The sequence below is a fragment of the Chiloscyllium punctatum genome, chromosome 12 (assembly GCF_047496795.1).
Source record: "Chiloscyllium punctatum isolate Juve2018m chromosome 12, sChiPun1.3, whole genome shotgun sequence".
Taxonomy (NCBI): domain Eukaryota; kingdom Metazoa; phylum Chordata; class Chondrichthyes; order Orectolobiformes; family Hemiscylliidae; genus Chiloscyllium; species Chiloscyllium punctatum.
The window spans coordinates 12031491-12059249 of record NC_092750.1 but is presented as its reverse complement, the minus strand read 5'-3'; the positions used below and the strand labels follow the sequence as shown (position 1 = coordinate 12059249).

Genomic DNA, 27759 nt, shown 5'->3' with positions numbered 1-27759 from the left:
GATAAGAATTTGTCTTGCAAACGTTTCGTCCCCTGTCTAGGTGACATCCTCAGTGCTTGGGAGCCTCCTGTGAAGCGCTTCTGTGCTGTTTCCTCCGGCATTTATAGTGACCTGTCTCTGCCGCTTCCGGTTGTCAGTTCGAGCTGTCCGCTGTAGTGGCCAGTATATTGGGTCCAGGTCGATGTGTTTATTGATAGAATCTGTGGATGAGTGCCACGCCTCTAGGAATTCCCTGGCTGTTCTCTGTTTGGCTTGCCCTATAATGGTAGTGTTGTCCCAGTCGAATTCATGTTGCTTGTCGTCTGTGTGTGTGGCTACTAAGGATAGCTGGTCGTGTCGTTTCGTGGCTAGTTGGTGTTCGTGTATACGGATCATTAACTGTCTTCCTGTTTGTCCGATGTAGTGTTTTGTGCAGTCCTTGCATGGGATTTTGCAAAAAAAAAATCCCATGATAGCTGCATGGAACTAAGATGGTGTTGCCATATAACCACATTGCAGGGCAGAGTCCAACTCCCTAAGTGTTAGGTCTTGGGCGGATTGTAAATCCCACGGTCAATCCATCACCATCCGTAGTAAAATCAGACAGATTAATTTCACTCATTATAGATTGGATAGAAATCTTTGAATCTACTGGACTAGATAATGAGTGTTACTGACTTGTGCAGTCCCTGTGATGAAACCCTGCATCCATCAAAGTCTGATACACAGAAATGGAGAGCGTTGCCTCCTGAGCTGAAGCTGAAACTGGCTCCAAATTATAAAAAATTCAGTTTGGTCAATTATTCTTTTGGAAATGGGAAGAACAACTTCAATCCATGGAGGGAATGGGTTTGAGTGGACCAAATGTGCCTCAGACCCCATTCATATTCGTCAGTGCAGTACAAAAGACGCAAGCAGAGATTCTTCCTACGGACATGTCAAGACATTTCTGCTGAGTTCATTTTTGCTGACATCACCGGCACCATCCATGCAGGCCATGGTCATCTTTGCTGGCCACCCTTATGTTTTCATCACCCTCTTGGTTTTGGTGTGCCTGCATGCTCCTCACATGTCCTCATGTATACTTTATTGAACCAGAGTTTATCCACTGGCTATGTGGTGATTTGCCAGGCAATAAGATTAGAGATTGTGATTGATTAAAATTCTGCTGATGGCCCACAGCATATCATGGATTCTCAGTTTTGAGATATGAGATTCATTTGAAAAACATCCCATCCATTATGGTGACAGTTCCCATATTAAGTCTAGGAGCTGAAGGAGGCCATTTAGCACATCAAGTTTGTTCCGCCCTTTATTGAGATCATGGCTGATCAAGTAATCATTAACTCCACTTTCCTGCTTTTTCCCCAGAACTCTTGATTCCCATACTGATTAAAATCTGTCTCTCTCAGCTTTGACCACTTAATAACCCAGCCTCAATAGCCCTTTGTGGTAAAGGATTCCACAGATTCATTTCCTTCTGAGGGAAGAAATTTATCTTTATTTCAAATGTGGGACCCCCTTATTCTGAGATTAAACCCTCTGGATTGAGAGTGTTCCCACAAGGGGAAGTAATCTTTCCAAATATTGTCTGTCAAGTCCTCCAAGAATCCTGTAAGTTTCAATAAAGTGGTCTCTCATTCTTCTTTATTCCAGTGAGTACAGGGCCAGTCAACTCAACCTCTTATAGAACAGTTCCGCCATATATGATATCAATCTTGTGAACCTTCTCTGGACTGCCACCAATGCCAGTATATCTTTCCTTAGATAAGATGTTCAGAACTGTTCACAGTATTCCATCTGTGGTCTGACAGATGCCTTGTGTAGTGAAAGCAAACTTAGAGTCATAGAGTCAGAGAGATGTCCAGCATGGAAACAGACCCTTTGGTTCAACCCGTTCATGCTGACCAGATATCCCAACCCAATCTAGTCCTACCTACCAGCACCCGGCCCCTATCCCTCCAAACCCTTCCTATTCACATACCCATCCAAATGCCTCTTAAATGTTGCAATTGTACCAGCCTCCACCACATCCTCTGGCAGCTCATTCTATACACGTACCATCCTCTGTGTGAAAAAGTTGCCCCTTAGGTCTCTTTTATATCTTTCCCCTCTCACCCTAAACCTATTCCCTCTAGTTCTGGACTCCATAACCCCAGGGAAAAGACTTTGTCTATTTATCCTATTCATGCCCCTCATAATTTTGTAAACCTCTATAAGGTCACCCCTCAGCCTCCGACACTTCAGGGAAAACAGCCCCAGTCTGTTCAGCTTCTCCCTGTAGCTCAGATCCTCCAACCCTGGCAACATCCTTGTAAACCTTTTCTGAACCCTTTCAAGTTTCACAACATCTTTCCAATAGGAAGGAGACCAGAATTGCACGCAATATTCCAACAGTGGCCTAACCAATGTCCTGTACAGCCGCAACATGACCTCCCAACTCGTGTACTCAATACTCTGACCAATAACGGAAAGCATAACGGAACGCCTTCTTCACTATCCTATCTACCTGCGACTCCACTTTCAAGGAGCTATGAACCTGCACTCCGAGGTCTCTTTGTTCAGCAACACTCCCTAGGACCTTACCATTAAGTGTATAAGTCCTGCTGAGATTTGCTTTCCCAAAATGCAGCACCTCGCATTTATCTGAATTAAACTCCATCTGCCACTTCTCAGCCCATTGGCCCATCTGGTCCAGATCCTGTTGTAATCTGAGGTAACCCTCTTCACTGTCCACTACACCTCCAATTTTGCTGTCATCTGCAAACTTACTAACTGTACCTCTTATGCTCACATCCAAATCATTTATGTAAATGACAAAAAGTAGAGGGCCCAGCACCGATCCTTGTGGCACTCCACTGGTCACAGGCCTCCAGTCTGAAAAACAACCCTCCACCACAACCCTCTGTCTTCTACCTTTGAGCCAGTTCTGTATCCAAATGGCTAGTTCTCCCTAGTTCTCCCTGTATTCTATGAGATCTAACCTTGCTAATCAGTCTCCCATGGGGAACCTTGTCGAACGCCTTACTGAAGTCCATGTAGATCACATCTACTGCCCTGCCCTCATCAATCTTCTTTGTTACTTCTTCAAAAAACCCAACCAAGTTTGTGAGACATGACTTCCCACGCACAAAGCCATGTTGACTATCCCTAATCAGACCTTGCCTTTCCAAATACATGTACATCCTGTCCCTCAGGATTCCCTCCAACAACTTGCCCACCACCGAGGTCAGGCTCACCGGTCTAGAGTTCCCTGGCTTATCTTTACTGCCCTTCTTAAACTTCTTTCCAATTTGTACTCTTAGGCATTAAATTGTGACTTCTGCTAGATGTAAATATGTCTCATTCAAAAATGGCAGCTCCAGTACTTTATCACTCCAACAGAAATGCACAGGGGTATCAGTCCAAAGAAAATGTCTTTGTCTCATGAAAAATTTAATGGCTACTAAGAGCAAGGTTCTGACTTCAAGTTTTCCAAGACATTGATGAATTGCACATTCTCAGCACATGGCCATCATCCATGAAAAATCACTGCCTGGGGGCGTGTGATTTCAGATAGGTGCTCTTAAAGCAGACTGTGAAATGTAACATCATTTCAGAATAAAATGCGTGTTTCTGTACACAACATACTTGAATTTTGAGAACTGCTGAAACAGAATTGGTAAAATTTGATCAAAACATGGAAACGGTATCCTCACTGTCAGAAATCACACAACACCTGGTTATAGTCCAACAGGTTTATTTGAAATCACAAACTTTCGGAGTGCTGCTCCTTCATCAGGTGAATTGGACAGAAGCACACAGGCACAGAATTTATAGGCAGAGGGATCAAAAGATCATACAAATAGTGTGAGTGGAATGTCAGCAGGCTGAATAGTTAATCTCTGCAGGTGATCAGAAGTGTCAGACAGTGTGAATAAAGTGTCAATAACTGAATAGCAAGTGAAGAGATGGCCCATAATCTGATTAATTGAGACAGATAATTACAAAACATTAACAATAAAGTGGTGCTGAAGACAAACCAAATGACTGGAATACCATGATAGGTATAAGAGTCACATGCTGAGGGTCCTCAGTGTGACATTGGGTCTTCATTGCCACAGCGACAGTCCCATGGTTAGTTCTGATGATACAGTTGTTGACAGGTGCATCTACAACAGACAAGTTGGTGAGGGTGAGGTCTTTGCTACCTTCCCCCACCCTCCCCTCTGACCTTTCACCTCCATCCCCACCTATTGTACACTTTGCTACCTTCTTCCCAGCACCCCCCTTCCCACCCACCCCCATTTATCTCTCCACCCTGGAGGCTCCCTGCCTCCCTCCTGATGAAGGGCCTTTGCCCAAAACTTCAATTTTCCTGCTCCTCGGATGCTGCCTAACCTGCTGTGCTTTTCCAGCACCACTCTAATCTAAACTCTAGCCACAAGTCAGTAATGTGAATGACTACTTCGTAATGCATGGAAAGTTAAAGCTGTAAGAAATTCAAAAACATTCAAGAAACAGCATCCTGCTTGATCAGTTGGCTCATCCACCACAGTATGTACTATGCACAGACAAACTGCAGGGACATTCAAAACAGTACACTCAAACTTTCAATCATACCTGACCGAGTCTCAGGTAAAACATGGGAAGGAAACATCCTGATTACCACCAGCATGCCCTCTCTTAGCTGATAAATTAATTCTCCAAACACTATTTGGAGGATGTAATAAGGTTGGCAAAGGCATGGAATTTAGTTTGTGTGGGAGGCTTCAAGGTTTACCACTAAGATTATCTTGGTAGTACCAATGCTGATTTCTCATTGAAATTGCAGTTTGAAAGGTAATACAGGTATTGTAAGAGCTAATGTAAGCCTCAAGTATAAGATCTGGTTGATTATCATGTCGATGTGTGACAGTCTTTGTATAGAGTGTTGGTCAGGTCTGTGGTGTATGTTTCCTCCATGTACCTCATGCTGACTTAAATTCTAGGAACTTGTGCATGCGCCACTTCTACTAGGAAGGCAATGCAAGCTTAATTTCTCAGGGGGACTTTGTTAGCAATGTGTCTTACCAGGAACTTGCGTTTGTGATAAACACAGCAATTCTACTTTATCATTTTTTATGATCAGTGAGTAAGAAAATGCATGAAATCTTCCCCCCACATGACACTTGCTTGTCACTAATTAGGATAGTTCATTATTAAACATAGTCTGTAACCAAGAGGCACACCATGCTGGAAAACAAATGCAATAACTTCACAGCTTTGGTGACTTTAGTCATGCAATAAATTTAACAATAGCCTTCAAAATTATCAAAGGCTTCGTAAAGGAAAAATTAAAAAAAACTTGCATTTATGTAGCACATTTTATGACCTCAGAGCATCCCAAAATGCATTACTGCTAATTAAGTACATTTTAGTTGAAGTGTAATAATGGTGGAGCAGGCTCAAGACACTGAATTAACTACTCCTACTCCTAATTCTCATTGAAAAAGAAGTGTTTGTATGTCTAATGGGGAAAGAATGGGAAGTAGAGTTAATTGGATAGCTCCTTCAAAGAATTGGTAGAGGCTGAAATGGCCTTCTTTTCTGTGTTATTTTATGAAACAAAACACATACAGCATTGAATGATCATGGAAAATTGAGCAGGAAAAATCAAAAGTAATTGAATTTCAATATATGTTTAAAATCTGTCTGAAAGAATAACTAAATCTGAAAACATTCACATAATCATCATGTTGCAAATCAATTGAAGAGAAAGTTTAGAGAAACAGTTTGCCAACTATTCAAGACAGTCATTTTTCTTCAGCCTACACAAAGTTTCGAAATGTTGCTTAATCTCAAAGATCAGCTCACTTCAGCTGCTGGATCAGTCTGCACATTGCAAAGTCATAAAATTCTCAAGATATTTCAAAGGTATCGATTCCTGGAATTGGGCTGCCTCTTTGGTGGACCAAAAGATGACGTGTATCTGATCGATTTCCAGGCCATTAGTTAATGATTGATACGAGCTCCAATCCCTGACAGATTTTTTTTTGGAATGGCTGTGGACATTAGCTTGTTAGAATATTATTTTTGAAAACTCTACTGTATGTGTGCATTTATTCCATATGTCCACGATTATGGAATTATATTTTAGGATTGAACAATATGATACATTATTGATTTTCTAAGGGCTTTGGGACTCTGGAGCAACTTTGTGATGATGTCTCAGAACTTCATATAACTGAGCATAAATAGCATAGTGTGGGTAGAGTTAGAACATCTGAAAGGCTCTCATGAGCACATTGTTGATCCATGGTTACCAAATTTAATAGAATTCTTTGAGAAGGTAATAAGCAGGATCGATAAAGGAGAAGCATTGGATATATCCTATTTGGAATTTAGGAAGACACTTGATAGGATATTATGTGTTAGGCTAATTATTAAGTCAGGGAGAAAGTGAGGACTGCAGATGCTGGAGATCAGAGCTGAAAATGTGTTGCTGGAAAAGCGCAGCAGGTCAGGCAACATCCAAGGAACAGGAGAATCGACGTTTCGGGCATCAGCCCTTCTTCAGGAATGAGGAAAGTGTGTCCAGCAGGCTAAGATAAAAGGTAGGGAGGAGGGATTTGGGGGAGGGACGTTGGAAATGCGATAGGTGGAAGGAGGTCAGGGTGAGGGTGATAGGCTGGAGTGGGGTGGGGCGGAGAGGTCAGGAAGAAGATTGCAGGTTAGGAAGGCGGTGCTGAGTTCGAGGGATTTGACTGAGACAAGGTGAGGGGAGGGGAAATGAGGGAACTGGAGAAATCTGAGTTCATCCCTTGTGGTTGGAGGGTTCCTAGGCGGAAGATGAGGCGCTCTTCCTCCAACCGTCGTGTTGCTATGGTCTGGCGATGGAGGAGTCCAAGGACCTGTATGTCCTTGGTGGAGTGGGAGGGGGAGTTGAAGTGTTGAGCTACGGGGTGGTTGAGTTGGTTGGTCCGGGTGTCCCAGAGGTGTTCTCTGAAACATTCCACAAGTAGGCGGCCTGTCTCCCCAATATAGAGGAGGCCACATTGGGTGCAGCGGATGCAATAGATGATGTGTGTGGAGGTGCAGGTGAATTTGTGGCAGATATGGAAGTATCCCTTGGGGCCTTGGAGGGAAGTAAGCGGGGAGGTGTCGGCGCAAGTTTTGCATTCTTGCGGTTGCAGGGGAAGGTGCCGGGACTGGAGGTTGGGTTGGTGGGGGGTGTGGACCTGACGAGGGAGTCACGGAGGGAGTGGTCTTTTCGGAACGCTGATAGGGGAGGGAAGGGAAATATATCTCTGGTGGTGGGGGATAGGGGAGGGAAGGGAAATATATCCCTGGTGGTGGGGAATAGGGGAGGGAAGGGAAATATATCCCTGGTGGTGGGGGATAGGGGAGGGAATGGAAATATATCCCTGGTGGTGGGATATGATTTTGGAGTCAGAGCATTAGCATGAATAGAGGATTGGCTAACTAATGGAATTGAGGGAGTTGGGAAAGGTGTGATATTTTCAGGATGGCAACCTGTAACTAGTGGATCACAGGATCAGTGCTGGGGCAGAATTTTATTTTACGATATATATTAATGACTTTGGGTTAGGGTTAGGTTTGATGGGTAAGTATTATAGCCGAGTTTGTAGAGATACAAAAATAGGTGGGAACACAAGTAGTGAGGATAATACCAAGAATCAGTAGAGGGATAAAGACAGGCTAAGCAGGTGGGACAAAAACTTGGCAACTGGAATATAATGTTGAAAAATATGAGGTTATGTACTTTTTCAAGAGGTATAGCAAAGTTGAATATTGAAGATGGAAAAAGGCTGCAGAACAGAGGGATTAGGGAATTCTCATGCGTCAGTCACAAAAAGCTAGTGTCCAAGTTCAGCAGATAATGATGAATTTGACCTTTAATTCAAAGGGAAAGGAATATAACAATGCAGTCCTGCTAAAGCTGTATAAGGCACTACAAGATGCACTTCAGAAACTCACCAGGGCTTCTCAGATAGCATCTTCCAAACCCACGACGGCTACAACCTAGAAGGAGAAGAGCAGCAACTATATAGGAGCACTACCTGCATGTACCCCACAAAGCCATTCTTCATATTAACTTGAAATATATCACCATTTAGTAGTATTGCTGGGTCTAAGGCTTAAGAGTTCCCTCCCTAGTGGCTTGGTGGGTGCAACTACACCAAATGGACTGCAGTGGTTCAAGAATCAGCTGTCCACCATTTCAAGAGAAATTAGAGATAAGCAATGAATGCTGTCCTTGCCATCAATGCCCATGTCATATTGGTGAATGAATGTAAACCAAACAGTTAGATCATCGTTAATATATCGGTTTGGAGCCCGTTATCTTAGGAAACATATACTGGCCTGGAGGGGAGTCCAAAAATGTTCTCTTGACTGAACCAGGTATGGAGATAATGTCTTATAATGAGAGGTTGAGGAGGCTGAGTCTGTACCCAGTGGAGTTTAGAGGGATGAATAGTGACCTTATTGAAACAAGCAAGATTCTCAGGGGATTTAACAGGGCAGATGTAGAAGGGTTGTTTCCCACTTTGGGAGAGTCTTGGAATAATCAGTGAATAACAAATTACTTCTGACGATATCATAGTAAGGCATTGCCCATTTAAAACAAAGATGAAGAGGAATTTGTTCTTTCAGAGAGAAGTGGATCTGTAGAATTCTTTACGAAATAGGGATGTAGAGGCTGGGTCATTAAGTATATTCAAGGCCAAGATAAACAAAAGTTTAATTAATAAGGGAATCAGCGGTTATGGGGATAAGGCAACAAAGACGAGTTAGGGATTAGCAGTTCATCCATGATCAACTGAATGGCCTACTTCTGCTCCGACATCTTATGGTCTGAACGAAGATTTAAACAATAGTAACACGACAGAAAAATGAGTCACGTACAAGGAGATCAAAATCCTAACAATCATCCTCCAAATCAAGAAAATAATCAGCAGTTTCAAGTGCCTTGTCAACAACATAACGCAGCAAAATTCACCGCTACAACCACAAATCTTTCCACCACAAAGATTTGAGCTTTCAAAACCATTTACTAAATCAACAAATTGGCAGAACGTGGAAACCACATTCCTAACATTTCAAACAGTTTTGGCATTGGGCAGCAAATCACATCATTAGCAGACATTTTTCCTGCATGAGAAGAATATCAGATTATGTGGTACACAGACAGCAGGTAATGAGAAATAAGCTACATGTGATAGTATCCCAGCAGCTTGTATCAATATTTCACATCAAGAACAAATAAGACACAGCAATAGGATTAAAGGACACATCTCAATATAGAATATCAACTCCCCGGAGATTTTGTAGATAATTTCATTAACAACCTGTGTGCACCTTCAGAACCATGCAACTAAGGAAACTTACAGCAAGAGTTTATTTGTGACAGGATTGTTGTTAGTCTCTTAGTTCAGTCACTGAACGTCTTTAATCAAAAGAGGATCTAACTCTAGAGAAAGCAGTCCAAATAGCAGTGAGTACAGAATCTACAAGGTTGTTCAAGAGGCTTTATACAGCAAAGGTTCTGTTTTATGCAGAATACTCTACAGAGCTTGTTGTCTATTTAAGCCATAATAAACTTAGATGGAGAGAGGATGTTTCCACATGTGGGACAATCCAGAAAGGAAGATCATAGTTTTAGGATAATGGGAAGCAGATTTAAAACAGAGATGAGGAAAGATTACTTCTCTCAAAGGATCGTAAATCTGTGGAATTCATTATCCCAAAGAGTGGTGGTCTCTGGGACGCTGAATAAATTGAAGGAGAAGATAGACGTAGTTTTAATTAGTAATGGGTTGAAGGGTTATAGAGAGTGAACAGGAAAGTGAAGTTGAACCCAAGATGAGATCAACTAGGAGAAAGTGAGGACTGCAGATGCTGGAGACCAGAGTTGAAAAATGTGCTGAGAAAACACAGCAGGCCAGGCAGCATCCGAGGAGCAGGAGAGTCGGTATTTCAGACATAAGCCCTTCTTCCTGATTCCTGAAGCCTCATTCCTGAAGAAGAGCTTATGCCCGAAATGTCGATTCTCCTGCTCCTTGGATGCTGCCTGGCCTGCTGTGTTTTCCAGCACCACATTTTTCAACCCAAGATGAGATCAGTTTTGGTTGTACTAAATGGCGGAGCAGGCTCGAGGAGCTGAATTGCCTGTTCCTGCTCCTAGTTCTTATATTATTATGTTCTTATCTGACCAGAGGAGACAGACCTCTCATCTGTATAATATACTGCACATGACAACATCAACACTATGTTGTAAAATATCTAATACTTCAGTATTTTCTCAGAGTTTAAAGTCACACAAAAAGGTGTCATCTCAGCTCAGGCAATGTATTAAAGGTGTGAGGTTAGAGTTTGTCTGTATCCCAATTTTGATTCTGGATTAGTGGTGCTGGAAGAGCACTGCAGTTCAGGCAGCATCCAAGGAGCTTCCTGAACTGCTGTGCTCTTCCAGCACCACTAATCCAGAATCTGGTTTCCAGCATCTGCAGTCATTGTTTTTACCTCCCAATCTTGAGTCAGACTGGTTCTATTTCTGAAGTGGAGTTTACAAAATGTTATATGGATTGACTGTCTGCATTGACTGTCTGCAGATTGTGTGCTTTTTGAGCAAAAAACAAATGTATCTGCAAATACAATTCTGCAAATGTAAATTCACCCCATAGACCTGTGTGTGTGTGTGCGCGCGCGTGCATGTGAGAGAGAGAGGGACAGTGTGAATATGCATGAGAGTGTGTGTTTACATGTGTGTGAGTGTGACAGAATATAAGCCTGTGAGAGGGTGAGTGGTTGTGAGTGTGGGGAGTGTATGCGCGTGTCTGAGAGTGAGCATGTGTTTGAGCGAGGGTCTGCATGACTGTATATGTGTGTGTATATGTGTATGTGTGTGTCTGAGAGTGAGCGTGTGTATGAGCGAGGGTCTGCATGACTGTATATGTGTGTGTGTGTGTGTGTGTGTTAGAGTGTGTAGTATAGTGGGGTCACCTGTAATGTGACATGAACCTAAGGTCCGGTTGAGGCTATCCTCATAATTTTATGATCCTGCCTCACTAGTTAACTGTTGAATCTGACCTTCTGAATCTCCTGTTTATATCTGTCAGCCAGGACTCCCTTCCTGGCCCAGTTTAACAACCCAATCAAGGATGTCATTGTCAAAGACCCTGGCGATAGCAACACCTTCAAACTCTGGATGCCCTTGGATCCCACCCCAAAGACTCTTAAGTCTATACTACCTTCCCAGAGTTCTTGAATGTGTTAAGACTACCACTAATACTCCCATTCCTCACCCTGCCTAAACCCAGGACAGCCCCCACTCCCTAGTTACTATCAGACCTCAGACCTCAGTACTTCCAGATCCCAAAACACTCACCAGTCTTTTCATATCCCAAGAGTTATCCTAAATACTGGTGTAGGAATGCCCTTATAAAATGCTTTTCATAATGCCCTTGTTCCTATAGAATCCGTAACTCACTGTAAGAATTGAAAGCCGTCAACTAAAACTGTGTTAAATGGTTTATGAGCAGCCCATTGTTCCTGTAAGTGTAACACTTACCTTGTTACATTTCATGGATAAATGTATATTTGTATGTATAAATGCTTGTTGATCCATACTCACCATATCCTAAATCTCACAGATCCATTCATCCATTGCACCTGTGCTCACTGATCTACATTGACTGTGTTCAACAACATCCCTGTTTTAAAATTCTCATCTTGTTTTTACATCCTTCCATGTCGACTCACTTCCCAATGTCCCACTAATTTTCTTTTTAGTTGCATGGGTCTCCGAGGCCCATATGTGGTAGTGACTTGCATTACTATCTTGGAACAACCACAAGCATGCAGAGCTATGCAGCTTATAGAGAATGGTGCCTGTGTCTATAATTGCCTCCACTGCAGCAACTTTCTGAGGTCTCTATGATTAGAGTCATTTTGTTGTACAGAAGTTGAGTATAGCAACAAAAGACACGTTTTGTACCAAGGTAAAGGGAAAACAACATTTATATTGTATAAGTGGAGATTGCTAATTGGTTGTCAAATAGACTTTGATTGGTAGAGATGTTGTCATGAAGAATGCACCAGTTAATGATTATTCACAGTTAACTGCCAAAGTTTGTTTAAAAATTATACAGGGCAGGTTGACTCTGATGGATTAATATTAGATTAGATTCCCTACAGTATGGTAACAGGCCCTTTGGCCCAACAGGTCCACACCAACCCTCCGAAGAGTAACCCACCCAGACCCATTCCCCTACCCTATATTTACCCCTAACTAATGCACCGAACACTATGGGCAATTTACCATGGCCAATTAACCTGACCTGCACATCTTTGAATTGTGAGAGGAAACCAGAGAACCCAGCAGAAACCCACGCAGACGCAGGGAGAATGTGCAAACTTCATGCAGACAGTCGCTCTAGGCTGGAATCAAACCCAGCTCCCTGGTGCTGTGAGGCAGCAGTGCTAACCACTGAGCCACCATGCTGCCCTAAGGCACTACCCTGAAAATTGCACCAGGCTTCTTTATTTCTGAACTCCTATACATCCATGATTTTAAGAATGCGTGTTGCCTTCAGCTTATTTGGTCATAAGCTCTGACCAGCATTTTTAAACATCCCCTTCACTCTCTTCATTCCTTCTTTAAGACACTCATTAAAATCTAGCTTTTGAACAAACTTTTAGCATCAACCCTAACATTTCCTTAAGTGGCTCAGTGTCATATCTTGTTTGGCAACTACTGCTGAAATGCGTTAGAATGATTTCCAAACTTAAATAAAATTCATTGGTGCAAAATTGTGAATTGATATTTTATGTGTTATGATCCCAGCTATGTTATTACTGAACAAGTCAGTACCAGACTGAAATCTGGTGTGACAGATCATGCTTTTATTTCATTTTACAAGGTGAACGTCCACTGAAACACGGAGTGGTGCGGTTCTGGTTTTAACGATGAAACAGAAGTTTATTACTTCAAAGAAGAAAAGCTAAAATAGGATAAAACAAGCTATAAATGAGAGTGATTAATAAAATTGAGAAATACATCATTTTTTTCAATGCCTTGACTATTTTGCTTCCAGATTTTAGTTGCTGCAATGTCCTGAGGTGGAATTTAATCCTCTTGCCCATTGCATATTAAGAGGTAGGAAAGGCATTTAATTGGATGGAGGGTGGCAGGTGAGGCCAGTTATTGTCAGTCTTGTAGGTGTATAATAACATCTCTGCAACAGGTTAATTAGAAAATGCCTATTATTACTGAAGTGCTACCATGCTTGTATTATGTGAGTGACTTACCCCTTCATTGCTATCCTCAGCAACATGTAAAAGCAGTAAGTCCAAGGTTTGCTCCCTTTATGTTCTTCCTCCTTCACCCAACTCAATCAATTTATCCATAACTGCGCTGTCATCATTGTGAACTCTTTCACACAATACAGCTATTGATTTTCTTCATGTCACCCAGTATGTGATGACTAAGACCCTTAATCATGTTTATATCTGTTTTATTGAAATGTGAACGAGTAAAATAGACTCCAATTCACAGAACCTTTTGACACTCTTCCTATTTTTTTTTGAAAGCACACACTTCATGCTGAATGAAAAGAGCTAAAGCCAGGATTTCTTTGTGTATTTGTTATTTTTTAATACTAGGATAGAATAGAATGATGAGATCTGTCAAGATTTGTCATCAATTAAAAAAAGGTTCCACAACAAAAGAACAACTTGTATTGTCTCTGTAGCAAATGTACAATGTTGCTGATACTTCTATGACTTTTTGTTTCACCTTGCCTCAGCCTAGCACCTTACTCATTGATAGGCCAAAAGTAAGAATTTATTGTGGGTGGAGTCTTAAATTTTAACCTTCAGCATAAAGCACTGTTCTAAGCTCAATTAATACACAAGACAAACACCGTAAGTTTGGAAAATTACATAAAACACAGGGGAAAAAAAGGAAAGGTGCAAGTTCCTGTCAAAGAGTTAAGTAACTTTTAATAGTGTTTCTTTGATTTGCTACTTTTTTTAGTAAGAAGGACTGTTAATGTTTAACTTTTTAACCTTGCTTCTTTACTTTTCTGCTTTGTACCTAAGGTTCTCTCAGGAGCACCAAAGGTGGCAACTTGTAAACTTTTCACTGTACTCATGTGAATCCATGACAATAAATCAAATTGTGTTTTTAACCTGAAATTTTCATCAAAGATATAAGTTTTAAACATTTCCTCTTACTTAATTCACTTGTGAGATGATGAAGGTGGCCAGCAAGGCTGACATTATTTGGATTCCCTAATTATCCTTGCGGATGATAACTTTTGAACCAGTGTAGTCCACATAGTAAAGTCACTCTCACTCTTTGCTGCCAATATTGAAGTCTGAACTGATTGGCCACATCTCTGCTGCTCTTAACACTTGAAAATTCCATGTGAAGAGTGTTTATCTGGCACCCTACATAATCCTGCTCAGTGAATCTAGACTGGTTACCTGTCAGCTCCAACCACTGCTTCTCTCCTGCAGCCACAATGAACTAAGTTGACTTGTTGTAACAGTTCATAGGTTATGGATGTCCATGTCTTGGTCAGCGTTTATTGTCCACCCCTATTGCCTGGAGAATGTGGGAAAGTGGGGATCAACTGCTTTCTCGAACCCGTATTAGTCCTCCTTAAGACTGGAGGGACTACCACAGTGCTGTTAGGAAGGGAGTTCCACGATTGTGACCCAGCAGCAATGAAGAAATGACAATGTAATTCCAAGTCATGGTAGTGTGTGGTTTTGAGGAGAGCTTGAAAGTGGTAGTCTTGTGTATCTGCTGCCTGTGCTGCTTTTCTCGCTTGGTGGAAATGATCATTGCCTGGTACTCGTGTGGTTTAAATATCATATGTCACATCCAGGACCAAGCCTTGCTGCATTTGGACACAGACTGCCTCAGTATCTGAGGAGTTATAAATGGTGATGAACATGATGCAGTTATCAGTAAACAGTCCCACTTTTGTTCATATGGTGAAGGGAAGGTCATTGATGAACCAAGTGAAGATAGTTGGACCCTAGGACATGACCCAGGAGGCCAGGTTCACATTCCACCTGCTCCAGAAGCTTGTAATAATATTCTTGAATAGGTTGATTAGAACATGCCTGTCCTCAGGATCTCCTGCAGAGGAGTCCTGGGACTCAGATGACTTTTAACCCTCAACCATTTTCTTTTGTGTTAGGTATGACTGTAGCTCCCATTGGTTGCAGTTTTGCTCAGGCTCCTTGATGTGGTACTCAGTCAAATACTGCCTTGATGCAAAGAGCATTCTCTGTTATTGCCCCTATCAAGTTGAGCTGTTTTGTCCATGTTTGGACCAAGGATGTGATGAAGTCTGGAGCAGTGTGGCTCTGTTGATAAACAAACTCAGTGTTTATGAGCAAATAATTGTTGTTGAAGTTGGAGATATTTGTGGAGCCTCCACCTTCTAGAGGGGTGAGGTATGACTACAGAGCTTAGATCTAATCTATTGATTATGGGATCTCTTAACGCTATCTACTTCATGCTTTTCTCCACTGTTTGGCATGCACGTTGTTGTGTGATGTAGCCTCACCAGGCTACTTTTTTAGGTATGCTTGATGCTGCTGCTGGAAAATCCTCCTGAAATCTTCATTGATCTCTTCTTTGGCGTGCCTACAAATAATTGATTTCCATTTTACTTTTAATGCAGTACTCAGGAAACACGGCAAATAGGAAGACTGCCCTTTATTTGACTTTGCATACAACGTCCTTGCGCAAAGTTTTCCCTGGATTGAGACCAGTTGTGAGTCCTAAACCTGAGGAACTGAAGGAACAATGTCTTTGGAGGCAACCTCCTATTTGCTTGCTGATCTGTTCAGTTGCGCTTGTTCCCACCACTAGGTGTAGCATACAGGCAGATGTATAAAATCAGAGATTAATTATATTTTTTGCAACTCTAGTTTCTCTTAAGGGGGTGTCCTTTTTTTGTTCTGCGAGCATATACCCAATCTCAGCACTTTTCTTTAGAATTTTCTGGCAGAGGCTATTTTTAAATTGTGCTGAGATTAAGCTGACCGTACTTTATGACAAACCATCCACATCAAGATCCGTCAGTGTTTCTGAGATAATGGTCTTATGATAAAGTAAAGAGGACTTGTAATTTGCATTTGTTTAAAAGGGCAGACAGTGGCATAGTGGTAATGTCACTGAGCTAGCAATCTAGAACCTCAGGCCAGTATTTTGAGAGACAAAAACAGGAATTGCCAGAAAAACTCAGCAGGTCTGGCAGCATCTGTGGAGAGAAATCAGAGTTAAAGTTTCAGGTCCAGTGACCCTTCTTCAGACCCTTTTTCCAGCAGTTTCTGTTTTTGTTTCTGATTTCCAGCATCCGCAGTTCTTTGTTCAGTATTCGTGGGACTTGGATTTGAATCCCACCAAGGCAGATGCATTCAATGTTTTCTCTGCTCAGTTTGAGCAGAATGTCACCTGCCCCAGACACACCTGTCCCCGCTGCCACTGCTGCTGACATCAGATCAGACTTCCTGAGAGTAAACCTGGGGAAAGCGACAGGCCCAATGGAGTCCCCATGTCTGTCCTTAGATTGTGTAGACCAGGTGGGGGAGGTATTCACTGACATCTTCAACATCTCCTTGCCATAATCCATAGTCCCCACCTGCTTCAAGAGGCTGGTCATGGCCCACATCAACTCGAACCTCCAAGTCTGCCTTTATCCTCTGCAATTTGCCTACTGGAGAAATAGGTCCATTGTGGACGTTATTTCCCATGACTGCACTCATCCTTTAAACATCTGGATAACAAGAACACCTTTGAGAGGCTCCGACTCAGCAATACAGCTCCTCCTTCAACGCTATAATCCCTACTAGGTTAATCTCAAAACTCCGAAACCTAGGTCTCAGCTCCTCCCTCTGCAACTGGATCCTCAGCTTCCTGACCCACAGACCGCAATCAGTAAATATAGATAACTGCACTTCTTCTACAATAATCCTCAATGCTGGTGCCCCACAAGATGCATTCTCAGCCCCCTACTCTACTCCCTGTACACCCACGGCTGTGTAACCAAATTCTGAGCAAATGCCATCTGCAAGTTTCCTGACAACACCAGGTAGGGGGTTGGATATCAAACAATTATGAGTCAGAATATAGACAGGAGATGGGGGGCTTGGTGACATTTGCAATGATAACAACCTCTCTCTGAATGTCAGCAAAATAAAAGAACTGATCATTGACTTCAGGAAGAAAGGAGCAGGACACGTCCCTACCTATCAACGGAGTGAAGGTGGAGAGTGTCAAGAGCATCAAATTCCTCAAAGTGACGATAACCAAAAATTTGTCCTGGACCTCCCACGTAAATGCGACGGTCAAGAAGGCACAAAAATATCTCTTCTTCCTCAGGGGCTTAGGAAACTTGGCATGTTCACAAGGACGCTCACCAACTTTTACAGGTGCACCAAAAAGCGTATTCTATCTGAGTGCATAACAGCCTAGTATGGCAACTGCTCTGCCCAGGACTGTGAGAAACTACAGAAGGTGGTGTACACAACCCAGACCATCACAGAAGCTAACCTTCCATCCATGGACTCCATTTACACGTCTCATTGCCGCAGAAAGGCTGCCAACATCATCAAAGACCCCTCCCATCCTGGTAATGTTCTCTTCCAACTTCTTCCGTCAAGCAGTAGATACAGAAGCTTGAACACATTCACCAGCAAGTTCAAGAAAAATTTCTTCCTGGCTGATATTATGCTGCTGAATGGACTTCCCTAACTTCGAATAATGCTGATTTTGCTAATGTTGATCTTGCTTTGTGCACCTCCTGTGCAGCTGTAACTTTGTGTGCTGCACACTATCTAAGCACCCTAGGATCTGTATGTCCTTTTTTTGCTATGATTTGTATGACCTTGTTTGTTATGATCTGCTTGTACTGCTAGCAAAACAAAGCTTTTCACCATTCTTAGATACATGCGACTACAATAAATCAAATCAAATCAATTAATACTGGTCCCAATCTCTCGTGTAATGACTGAAACAGCTCCTTGTAACACATCAAAGAGGTTGCTTTGTGGATTCTTTCAAAATCTACTTTTCTGAATCTATTTAAACCTTGGAAGTGTTTCACTGGACCTTCATTATTTCTTTAAAGAAAGGGCATGCTTTTATGAATATTATCGATCATTCCTTTCAGACATATTATAATGTACCTTTGGAGCTGGTGAGACTTGAATAGCAGATGACATGGTGGCTCAGTGGTTAGCATTGCTGCCTCAGCACAGGGACCTGGGTTCGATTCCAACCTCAGGTGACTCTCTATGTGGAGTTTGCACATTATCCTTGCGCCTTGTGGGTTTCTACTGCATGCTCTGGTTTCCTACCAAAGTCCAAAGATGTACAGGTTAAGTGAATGGATCTTGCTAGAAAAATTGCCCTGTGGATGTACAGATTAGGTGAATTAGTAATAGTAAAAAAGCCCATATGGGATGGGGACTGTGGGTCTGCTTGGGATGTTCTTTGGAGAGTCAGGGTAGACTCGATGGGCCAATTGGCCTCTTCCCATACTGTAGACATTCTATGATCTTCTTCTTGAATTGCTGCAGTCGATCCAGTGAAGGTGGCTGGCCTGTAGTTTCGTACAAGAGTTGATGGTTTATTTGCAAGGAATGTCCTGTGAAGAAAGGGTTCTCAGAAAGCTGTAAGCTTCTTATAGTTGAATTTCTAAGTGTTTGGTTCTCAGGTGATTGCAATTTTGGAACAGTTTGGGTCGCGTCCTTCTCCCACATTCAGAATACTGTACTTTATTATCTTGACTGCTTAGATGATGTAGTTGGTGTTATGGTTTTTTTTAAGATTATGATCCCCTACAATATGGAAACAGGCCCTTCGACCCAACCAGTCCACATCGACCCTCCGAAGAGTAACCCAGACCCATTTCCCTCTGACTGATGCACCTAACAGTATGGGCAATTTAGCATGGCCAATTCACCTGGCCTGCACATCTTTGGACTGTGGGAGGAAACCAGAACATCCGGAGGAAACTCACACAGATACGGGGACAATGTGCAAACTCCACACTAAAAGTCACCCGAGGTTAGAATCGAACCGAGGTCCCTGGCACTGTAAGGTAGCAGTGCTAATCACTGAGCTACCGTGCTGCTCAACATTCTGATGGAACTCTGTTTGCAGAACAACTTGTTGCTGGCAGACAAAAAAATTACTTCCTCATCAAATGACTTAAAACCTTTTCCAAATAGTGTGTTAGATCAATTATACATCCTGTACTGCAGCTTTCACATCGTGAGATTCACCAAACCCGGTTTAAATGAGAGAAACCATCAAGAAACAATGGATGTTTGCTACAATCTATTTAAATTGTTCTAATGCACATTGGGTTTTGATGTTTTATTTGCCCAAATAGAAACAGAAAAATAGTATGTCTGGAATGCATTTGTTAATCATCACCCTTAAACAAAAGAATGTATGAGTTCCCTGGATGAATTTGAATATCCATAATTACTTGATTCTTATGACAACCTAGAACTCAGAATACTAAAGGTCAAACGGGTTTCAGTGTTCAAAGTGTCAAAGTATTATGTTAAAATTCATGGTATACCAAAATATAATGCCACCAATTTTCCTCAAGCACATTATTGCCCCACTGGATCAAATTGTTCTTGATGTCAAGTGCAGTCACTCTCACTTACTCTCTTTTGTCTGTCATTGAACTAAAGCTGTGATAAACCCATTCACTGAATGATGATGGCAAGGAGAAAAATAATCTAATCTTGTGAAATTTGTAATCAACTGGGCACAGAAAATCTGCATGCGCAACAATCAGTACAAAATGAGTGTCAGTTCTTTCATGTTGATTTTGTGGTTTTTTTTCATTTTAATTAGGAGTTAGTTAGTCTGGTGGTGTCAGAACTTGCTGAAGAAGAGGATGTTTTATTTTCTGCGGAAGACGCTCATTGGCAGAACTCCCATCGGGCTGCTCGCCCTGTGTTCCTGGAAATTGGATGTGGATCTGGTGCCATTGTTCTGAGCTTGCTGCATTTCTTCAAACAAGTGTGTGCTGGCAATTTCTTTCATTAAAGCACTTTATTCTTAACAGAATGAAATTGGAACTTTCCCATCAAAATGTTAAAATCATTCCAGTTTTTTTTTTCTGGTTTTGTTTGAAAACAGTGTTAGCATGGCCCTACACCATATTGTTGAAACACAATAATAAATTTATATGAAAGTTTTGCATTCTTTTAAGCTTTTGCTTTCTTATGGTTTGCTTGTGCAACATATCATCCTTAATAGTAGTTCTAAACCAAAACATCAAACTCATTAGATTAGATTACTTACAGTATGGAAACAGGCCCTTCGGCCCGGCAAGTCCACACCGACCCTCCGAAGAGCAACCCACCCAGACACATTCCCCTACACCTAACACTACGGGCAATTTAGCATGGCCAATTCACCTAACCTGCACATTTTTGGACTGTGGGAGGAAACCAGAGCACCCGGAGGAAACCCACACAGACGCAGGGAGAATGTGTAAACTCCACCCAGACAGTTACCTGAGGCGGGAATTGAACCCAGGTCTCTGGTGGTATGAGGCAGCAGTGCTGACCACTGTGCCACCGTGCCATTAGTTGTGAAAACTTCATACCAAATTTCATCAAACAAATCTTATAATTTCTAACTAAAAATATTAACACTGGTGGGTCAGAAAAATGTTTTCTCCTTCGCTTACTTCCCTTTTCCAGCTTCTTTACTATGACCAAAATTTCAGCCCACATCCCAGTGGGATGGGCTGACATGTGGAGAGGATGTAAAGTGGGTGAAATGACAAGGTGTGACAGGGTGGGGGCAGGTTGGGGGGTAGGGGAGGGGAGGTTTGATGTGCCATACCCATCGCCTAACCGCCTTGGCTGGAATTTTACCAGTGCCGGTGGTGATGTTGGGCTGTTCATCCACTCTATAGCCCATTAAGTGGCTAATTGATAATTTCTGAAGGCTCTCTTTCTGCTGCCCCTGGTATTTTATTAGCAGTAAGGAAGGTGTCCATGCCATGTGGTGAGGCCATTGGGCATGATCCCGCTCCTAGCTTGGTCTTTCTCCTATTTAGAAACCCAGAGTGCAAAGGGCTGCCTCTGCTTGATCCCACTGCCCACTGCCTTCCTCCCTCCCTCCCCCTGCTTCACCCTTTGCCATAGCCTGCCTGACTTGCCTAGCTCCTTTGCAAGCTTCTCTTCCTCCATCATCACTCCTGGTCAGGGCTGCCTGCAATCCCAACAGTGGCCATCACTTCTAGTGGCACTGCTAGCCATTTGATTTGCCAGTAAGTCTTATTACAGAATCTCTACAGTGTAGAAACTGGCCATTCGGTCCACTGAGTTCACACCAACCCTCCAAAGAGCATGCCACCCCTGTAACCCTGCATTTCCCACGGCTAATGCACCTAACCTACATACTCCTGGACACTATGGGCAATTAAGCATGGCCAATTCACTGTGCATTTAAAATCATGGAATCCCTACAGTGTGGAAACAGGCCATTTGGTCCAACAAGTCCGCACCAACCCACCCAGACCCATTCCCCTAACCAATTACTGTACATTTCCCCTGACTAATATACATAGCCTACACATCCCTGAACATTACTGGCAATTTAGCATGAGCAATTCACCGAACCTGCACATCTTTAGACTGTCGGAGGAAAGCACCTGGAGGAAACCCACGCAGACACAGGGAGAATGTGCAAACTCCAAACCTCTTGGAGGATGAAGCTATCTTATTAAGCATCTAAAATCCTGACACCTATAAAATCTGGTCATGGCTCCCACTGTTAACAGAGAGATAGTTTCATATTTATTTTCTAGCCACACTTTTCTCATTAAATTCCAACTTCCTTTCATTCTTCCGTTCTTTTTCTGGCTCCCTTTACTTTCTACTGTGTTCCTGTCTATCCATTTCTATTTCATTATTTCTCTCATGACCTTTTATTTTGTCTCCCTGCTTCTCTTCAGTTCTCTTTGCTCTCTTGACATCCTTATCTATATTCCTGCTTTGTACCTTTCTCACCACCTTCTCTACACCTTTCTCATGTCGTCTTTCTCACCTTGTTTCTGTTGATGCTTGTTCTTCCCATATTATTCTTTTAGATTTCCAAACTGAAAACAGATAATATTAAAATTAAGATTAGATTCCCTACAGTGTGGAAACAGGTCCTTTGGCCCAACAAGTCCACACCAACCCTCCGAAGAGTAACCCACCCAGTCCCATTTTCCTTTGACTAATGCACCTAACACTGCAGGCAATTTAGCAAGGCCAATTCACCTGGCCTGCACATCTTTGAACTGTGGGAGGAAACCAGAGCAAACCCAAGCTGAATGTACAAACTCCACCCAGACAGTCACCTGAGGCTGGAATCAAACCTGGGACCCTGGTGCTGTGAGGCAGCAGTGCTAACCACTGAGCCACGGTGCCTCCCAAGCACTTGTGGCAGCATCTACGGAGAGAGGAAAACAGCATTAATATTTCCTATCATTGAGCTTCGTGTTTCTCTCTGTAAGTGCTGCCTGACTTGTTGAATGTTTTCAACATTTTCTGTTTCTGCTCTCTGTGAAATAATACACACCTGACCTTTATAATGCAACACTTTCCAATGTAGTAGCTTTTCAGTTAATCTTTAGATTAGGTTCCCGACATTTAATTTTTTTTAGAGTTATGCTGTTCAAAGTCATTGTCAACCTATCTGTCAGCTCAATCACTCTAGGTCGAATTGTTTTACTTTGCAGAGTTATGCTGTGGCAGTCGATAAGAGTGCAGAAGCTGTGAACCTCACGAGACAAAATGCTGAGAGGTAATGAAATGTTCCCCCATATCATATAATATTTAAGTACCATTGATGCACTATTTCTGAAGTGTGTGATTAATGTATTATCAGATTATTTATATGCATAGTATTATGTAGAGGTGATTATGTACTGAGAAATAGTTTGTCATAATTGAGTGTTGAGTATCACTTGACGACGTTCAGTGATTACATTTTCACACAGTTAAGATCTGAAAAACATTGCCTGATAGTGTGGCCACTATCATTAAATTAAAGCATTTGAAAGAGAATATTTGGAAAGGGATAACGTGTAGGTGTTATGGGGAGAAGCAGGAAGTGATACAAAATGAATTGCACAACTTTCATGTGACAAAATCTATCCATCAGATGGCAGATTTTGAACCATCATGATGTGAATGGTCTTTGCTGAACAGATTCAGGAGAAGCCAGGGTCCCTGTGCAGCCAACCTTTACTGCTGGTGCCTCAGTACAAACTCCTAATGCATTTGTAGAGCAATATTGCATAATACTGAGGATATCCACTGACTAATTAGCAGAATAATTCCCGAAACTCAGCTAATGGCGTTGCTTGGTTTGAGAAATTTGCGCTTGCGAAATACATAAATAGCAATTACCCATTTGGAGAACTTGTACAGATGTGATACGCTAAGCAGCCTTCTGCACTATAACAATTTTGTGACTCTTGATGCGGTGATCTTTTGTACCAAATTCATCTGCTCTCTCTGGTGGACCATAAATATCCCACAGCACTATTTGAAGAGCAGCAGAGAAATTCTCCAAATGATCCATATAAATTGAAAACGTTCCCAGCAACCACTGAGGTAGTTAAAAAAAAAGCTCATTGTACATAGTCACAAGCATGAAGCCATGTCTGCGCAAAACCTTTAGGGGAGTATGCAGTTAAATAAATTACCCACTGTCTCCAAAAAAAATTGGAGAGAACAGTGCCTACTGTCAGCAGATAAAACCAATAGCAGTCATTTCCATCATTCATACTTGAGTACCTTATTTTGTATCAGTGTCCTATTTTGACTCAAAATCACCTTGAAGTGTCCTGAGGTTGTGCAAGTTCCAAACTCTCCCGTGCTCTTAAAGTGCCTCTCTTCTTAATGGATCCTGTGGCCATTTTGAATATTTGAGCTAAGAGAATGGAGGCTTGATTTTTCTCCACTATGAAAAGCAGGAGGTTTTGTGAATTAGATGAGGAATTTCTTCAGCCAGAGGGTGGTTAATCTGTGGAACTCATTGTCGCAGAAGGCTGTGGAGGGAAAGCCACTTGAGTATATTTTGAACAGAGATAGATTGTTTCTCGATTAGTAAGGTGATCACTGATTATGGAGAGAAGACGGGGGAATGGAGTTCCATGATCGAACAGTAGAGCTGACTCAATGGACCAAATGACCTAATTCTGCTTCAATACCTTAAGGTCTTATGGTCAATCTTCACAGTAGAAGACTGCAGGGATGAGAGATGAACTGACCACCAAAGTGTGATAGAGGGAACCATTCAAGTAAGAGGATGAATAGCAATGCAAAAATATGAATGAATTAAGGGGCAAAGTGAGGGAGGATATAAACATAATAACTATCAGCTAGAAATAAGTTTTATGGAAGCTAATGGGGCAAAAGGCAATATGCCCCTTGACTCTGATGGGTTCCATTCTAAGATATTACGGGGATAGTGGTTGACTGGTAGTAATCATCCAAGAATCCTTAGATTCAGGAAAAGTTGCAAACGTTTGGAAAACTATCAATGTAACACCCTTTTTCAAAAAGGGATAAAGACAAAAAACAGGTAAGTATAGGACAGTTAGCTTGACATCTGGCATTGCTGGAATGTGAAAGACTGTTTTCAAAGATGTAATAAGAGAGCAGGGTCCTTCTGGTTTGTCTGACAAAATTAAAGTTCTTTGAGGAGGTAAGATTCTAAGATGGAATTGACAGGGTGAATACAGAGAAGCTGTTTCCCATTGTGGGAGAGTGTTGGACCAGATAGCATAATCTCAGAATAAGAGATTGCACATTTAAGACAGAGATGAAGAGGGATGTCTTTTATCAGAGGGTAGTGAATCTGTGGAATTCTTTATTGAAGAGAGCTGTATTATATACTCAAAGCTGAGGGGCACAGACTTTTAATCACTAAGGGAATGGAGGGATGTAGGGATAAAGTGGGAAAGTGAAGTTGGGAATTATCAGATCAGCCATGTACTAATTGAATGTCAGAGCAGGCTCAATATGCTAAATGACCTACTTTAGCTGCTACATCTTATGGTCTTTTGACTCCTTTCTTTCTCTTTACTTACCCATCTTACCCTCAAGTACATCCATGCCTCAACTATACCATTTGGCAACAGGATATGAGAGACCAGATACTTGCTCTTTTCTGCAGCTTCTCTGATCCTGGCATTAACTCTGGAAACCTCCTGGTTGGTAGTGCTCACAGAGTAGGACTAATGAAGTCCCTTTGAAAGAGGGAGGGTGGCCAGGTAGCCACTACTCCCTTCTCTGAGCCTCCATTGGCTTATTTTAGTCTGAGGCCTAGGCAAAACATTGTTCTAGGTCCCTAGAATTTATTGAGCACTATCAGCCCAGCCACTCCCTTTCAGATGTTACATTAGATGCCTCAATCATCTGTAACACTTTTCCTTCCTTTACAACAGCAAGCAATTTCTTGGTAGCCAAAGTAGAATCAGAGGTCCACTCTGAGAAGAGAAAAAGACTCCATTTATGTAGCACCTCCTCTGACCTTAACATTTCTGAAAGTACTGTATAGGTAATGAAGTGCTTTTGAAGTAGGCATTGTTGTAAGATGGGAAACATAAGTCAATCTGCATACAATAAATCCCACAAACAAGAATTTGATAGTGATGGCACTTATCTATTTTAGGTAAAGCATAAAACAAAGAACTGTGGGTGCTGAAGATCTGAAACGAAAACTAAAATTGTTGGCAAACTCAGCAGTTTTGACAGCATCTGTGGGGAGAAAGCAGAGCTAACGTTTTGCATCAGGTGACTTTTCACCAGAACTCAAGATGTTAACTCTGTTTTCTACCCATAGATGTTTCCAGACCTGCTGAGTTTTGTCAGCAATTTCCATATCTGTCCATATTGGTCAGGACACTGACTGACAAGGATAACTCACCTGCACATCAATGAATTTGCATGGAATTTTTTCTCTCCATCCAGGCAAGGCAAGGCCTTTGTTTTATGTCTCATTTATAGATGACACCTCCAGGGATGCAGTACTCCCAGCACTATTGCACTGAAATGTCAACCATGTTTTTGGATTCAGGCCCCAGCATGGTACTTGAATCCACATCTGACTTTGAATTCTAACCTTGCATAAATAATTGGCACCCAGGTTGACAGGGTTGTTAAGAAGGCATACAGTGTTTTAGCTTTCATTAATAGATGGATCGAGTTTCCGAACCATGAGGTTATGCTACAGCTGTACAAAACTCTAGTGCGGCCGCACTTGGAGTATTGTGTTCAGTTCTGGTCACCGCATTATAAGAAGGATGTGGAAGCTTTGGAAAGGGTGCAGAGGAGATTTACTAGGATGTTGCCTGGTATGGAGGGAAGTCTTACGAGGAAAGGCTGAGGGACTTGAGGCTGTTTTTGTTAGAGAGAAGAAGGTTGAGAGGTGACTTAATAGAGACATATAAGACAACCAGAGGGTTAGATAGGGTGGACAGGGAGAGCCTTTTTCCAAGAATGGTGACGCGAGCACGAGGGGGCATAGCTTTAAATTGAGGGGTGATAGATATAGGAGAAAGTGAGGACTGCAGATGCTGGAAATCAGAGCTGAAAATGTGTTGCTGGAAAAGCGCAACAGGTCAGGCAGCATCCAAGGACAGGAGAATCGATGTTTCGGGCATGACCCCTTCTTCATAGATATAGGACACTTGTCAGAGGTAGTTTCTTTACTCAGAGAGTAGTAAGGGTATGGAATGCTTTGCCTACCACTGGTAGAAAATTCGCCAACTTTAAGTATATTTAAGTCGACATTGGACAAGCACATGGACGTACATGGAATAGTGTAGGTTTGATGGGCTCAGATTGGTATGACAGGTCGGTGCAACATCGAGGGCCGAATGGCCTGTACTGCGCTGTAATGTTCTATGTTCTATCACTCCTTTCTCCCCATTATCCCAGAGCAGGAAGATTCTTTCACTCCTCCTGCAATGGTCAGCCACCTTATAAAAAAATCTAGGTGTGAGGATCTGAAACCTTTATAATCACTGAAGACATCAGATAAAACTGGGCTGGTTTCCAGCCTATGCTAATTGAGTGCTCCCTTAAAGCTCACTTGCCAATGATCCTTGTGATTAGAGCCAAGAGTCCAAGCTTTATTTTCAAGTGTTCCAGTGAATCTGAAGTCGATGTTGTGCCTGTCTTCTACAATTCATTGATGTCAGTAGTAACTAAAATTTGATCAATTAGTTACTTCGTGACAGAGCTTCCTCAGTTCACTGGGATAGAGATTTCTAAAGATTCTCCATACTCTGAGTAAAGAAATTCCATCCCATCTCTGTCTGATGAACCTCCATTGTACCCCCTCTTTGGCAAGCATATTCTTCCTTAGGCAATGCTCTAGGTTTAGTATCACCAGTGTTATATACAGTTAAAGACTTCTTTGCTTCTGTATTCAAATGTTTTTGCAGTAAAGGCTAACATATCATTTCCCTTTTTGGAATCGCTTACTGCACCTGCATGATAGCTTTCACTGACTTATGAGCAAGTCCCTTTGGACATCAATACTTTCCAGTCTCAAACCATTTAAAAAATGTCTTGCATGTTCAATCCGACTTATAACCTCACACTTATCCACCTAACTTTCCATCTGCTGTGCCCATGCCCATTCACTCAGCCTGTCTAAATCCCCTTGAAGCCTCTTTGCATTCTCCGAACAAATGTACATTCACAAAAAGTTTTGGATCATCTGCA

At 42.0% G+C, this 27759-nt stretch overlaps 1 protein-coding gene across 5 annotated transcripts in view; it reads left to right on the top strand.

The window, feature by feature from the left end:
- hemk1 (HemK methyltransferase family member 1) overlaps positions 1 to 27759 on the top strand; it is a 137284-nt gene that overhangs the window by 37901 nt on the left and 71624 nt on the right. For 4 of the 5 annotated variants that reach the window (XM_072581847.1, XM_072581849.1, XM_072581846.1 and 1 more), the window contains exons 5-6: positions 19865 to 20032; positions 22755 to 22819. In XM_072581847.1, coding sequence (XP_072437948.1) covers positions 19865 to 20032; positions 22755 to 22819 — 233 coding nt within the window. The remainder of the gene's footprint in view (positions 1 to 19864; positions 20033 to 22754; positions 22820 to 27759) is intronic. The other variant, XM_072581850.1, reaches the window with a different exon arrangement.